The sequence below is a fragment of the Scylla paramamosain genome, chromosome 10 (genome assembly GCF_035594125.1).
Source record: "Scylla paramamosain isolate STU-SP2022 chromosome 10, ASM3559412v1, whole genome shotgun sequence".
NCBI lineage: Eukaryota > Metazoa > Arthropoda > Malacostraca > Decapoda > Portunidae > Scylla > Scylla paramamosain.
The window spans coordinates 2860001-2862500 of record NC_087160.1 but is presented as its reverse complement, the minus strand read 5'-3'; the positions used below and the strand labels follow the sequence as shown (position 1 = coordinate 2862500).

The window sequence follows — 2500 nt, the reverse complement described above, 5'->3', positions numbered from 1 at the left end:
GTCTCTCTGTCTGTCTGTCTGTCTGTCTGTCTGTCTGTCTGCCTGCGTGTGTTTAATTTCCTCTGACTGTTTATCTGTTTGTCTATGTATCCGTCTCCATCCCTCTGTCCATCTTGCCTGTCTGTATCTGAAGTCCCTTGAATAATTCGGAAGAGCGCAGAGACAAAGTTAATCTCTTATTCTCTTTCTTCTTCTCTCTGTAAACACGCGAGTCATTTATTACTGTGCTCTCAATGGCGACGAAGAACAACCACGACGGCGAGAGGGTAGGAAGGTATGCACTGGCTCGCGTGTTGCATTACAAACGATGACTGAAGAATTTTGTGAGCACTGGGTTAGGTTGGGGTTAGGCGGATGAGTGGTCTTGTTAATAATGTCTTCTAGCCTGTACCTCACAATGGATTAGATTGCGTGGTCGTGTAGCTTATCATACACATAAATAAAAAGCAGTCAGTGAAGAATTTTGTGAGCATTGGGTTAGTTTGGGGTTAAGTGGAGGAGTGGTCATAAGAATAATGCTTTTTAATCTGTACTTTATATTGGATTAGACAGTGTACTCGTGTAGCTCACCATGAACAGCAAAAGAAAAAAAAAGATAATATAAAATGGATAAGTAAATAGAAAAATAAAAGATCCTATTCTTCCTTTGGTTTCCGCTGTATTTGATAGTGTACTCATGTATCTTATCATCCTCCCGTCCTCCCCACCCCCAAAAAAGGATATATTCTTTATTCTTCCTTCGCGTTCCTTTGTGTTCCCTTTACAGCCCACAAGACAACCGTAAGAAAATAAGAGCATAAAACATGACTGCTGAAAAAAGACGTTTGATCTACACAATACAAATCCTGAAACCAAAATGAGCTCTTATTTAGAAATTTTGAACTCTTATTTACATATATTTTTTTAAACTTCTTATTGAACTTCCTTTCAAAAAAATCTTTCCAAAAATCTAACATTCTTTTCCCTTTTCTAGATCCTTTGCCGGACCTCCTTCATGCATAAAAACAAGGAAAAAACCACACCATCTGTACACAAAACAAGAAGCTAAGGCTCTCAGTACAGAGTAATGGCCTCACGTACCTGAAGGCGTCTAGGGATTGTCTGGCGGAGTAGGCCGTCTCGATCTCCTCGCCGCTAAAGTATCCAGGGCCGGGGCGGGGCAGGTAGTACCCGGGGTGACACTGGCATCGGTAACCCCCGCGCCGGAAGCCCAGGCCGGTCACCGACTCACACTGGAAAGGACGAGGGAGTGAGACGCTGAGTTGAGTTGAGATGTGTGAGTTGAGTTGAGTTGAGTTGAGTTGAGTTGGTCGGGAGTGTTGCCTTTGTACCGCCACTCCCTCACGTGTCCCTTCTCACTGTCTGGGTCTTCTGTTTTTTTTTTCTTTCTTTTTTTTTTCCTCTTATTAGCTAAAATTTATGCATTGTTCTCTTTTCCTCAATATACTTATTTTCGAAGATGTATGTCACTATAATGTCTTCTGCTGTAGTCACGGTACGATAAGCTTGTCCAGAATCCACATCCCTTCCTCCTCCTCTCTCTCTACACATTAGCTGACTAGTGCACTCTTAATAAGAACACAAAAGAAGCTGCAAGAAGCCATCAGGTCTACACGTGGCAGTCCCTGTATAAAACATTCCTACATAAAAACATAAGAATAAAGGGGAAGCTACAAGAAGCCATCAGGCCTACACGCAGCAGCCTTAGAATAAAATATCTATACTTATTTCCATTTATCATCCTCATCTATAAATTAGTCTAATCTTTTTTTTTTTTTTTAAGCTCACTATCGACTCAGCACTAACAACCTGATTGTTGAGACTGTTTCATTCATCTATCACACTATTTGAAAGCCGGTTTCTTCGCTTTGTTTTTTCTAGCTAACTTTATCAAGCTTCAATCATTTGTTCTATCTTGATTACTGACCCTGAGGATTTTATTTAGATCACCTTTGTTATATACACAATGTTCATACATCCACATCCATAAATGTTTATACTTAATATATTTTCAATTCACCTTATCAATTGGTTTTACCCTCAGAGAGATTATTCGAATATATCACAAGAAAGGTAAAGTGTTATAAAACTATCAATCCTCAGAAGACTTAAAGACACGAGCAAAATGAATGATTTCCACAAGCTCAGCCATCTGACTCGACACGCGTGACTGGAGGCGTGGCGTCGACAGTCGAGTGAATGAGTTAATGTAAATACTATGTTCTTCTTTTTATTTGTTTCCATCTCTCTCTCTCTCTCTCTCTCTCTCTCTCTCTCTCTCTCTCTCTCTCTCTCTCTCTCTCTCTCTCTCTCTCTCTCTCTCTCTCTCTCTCTCTCTCTCTCTCTCTCTAATTAAGCAGACTCCTCACTCTTACAGACGAAACTGCTGTACTTAACTGACGTATTTAAGTATTTTTTTCTTTGTATAATTTTTAGGATTAACTTTGAGACAGAGAGCGCATCATATTCCTTCTTTTTCTAGTACCATTCTCCTGAGTTC

General features: G+C 40.1%; 1 protein-coding gene across 3 annotated transcripts in view; it reads right to left on the bottom strand.

Moving 5' to 3' along the window:
* Positions 1-2500, bottom strand: part of LOC135104087 (metabotropic glycine receptor-like) — a 136838-nt gene that overhangs the window by 37409 nt on the left and 96929 nt on the right. For all 3 annotated transcript variants that reach the window (XM_064011018.1, XM_064011019.1, XM_064011017.1), the window contains exon 4: positions 1081-1232. In XM_064011018.1, coding sequence (XP_063867088.1) covers positions 1081-1232 — 152 coding nt within the window. The remainder of the gene's footprint in view (positions 1-1080; positions 1233-2500) is intronic.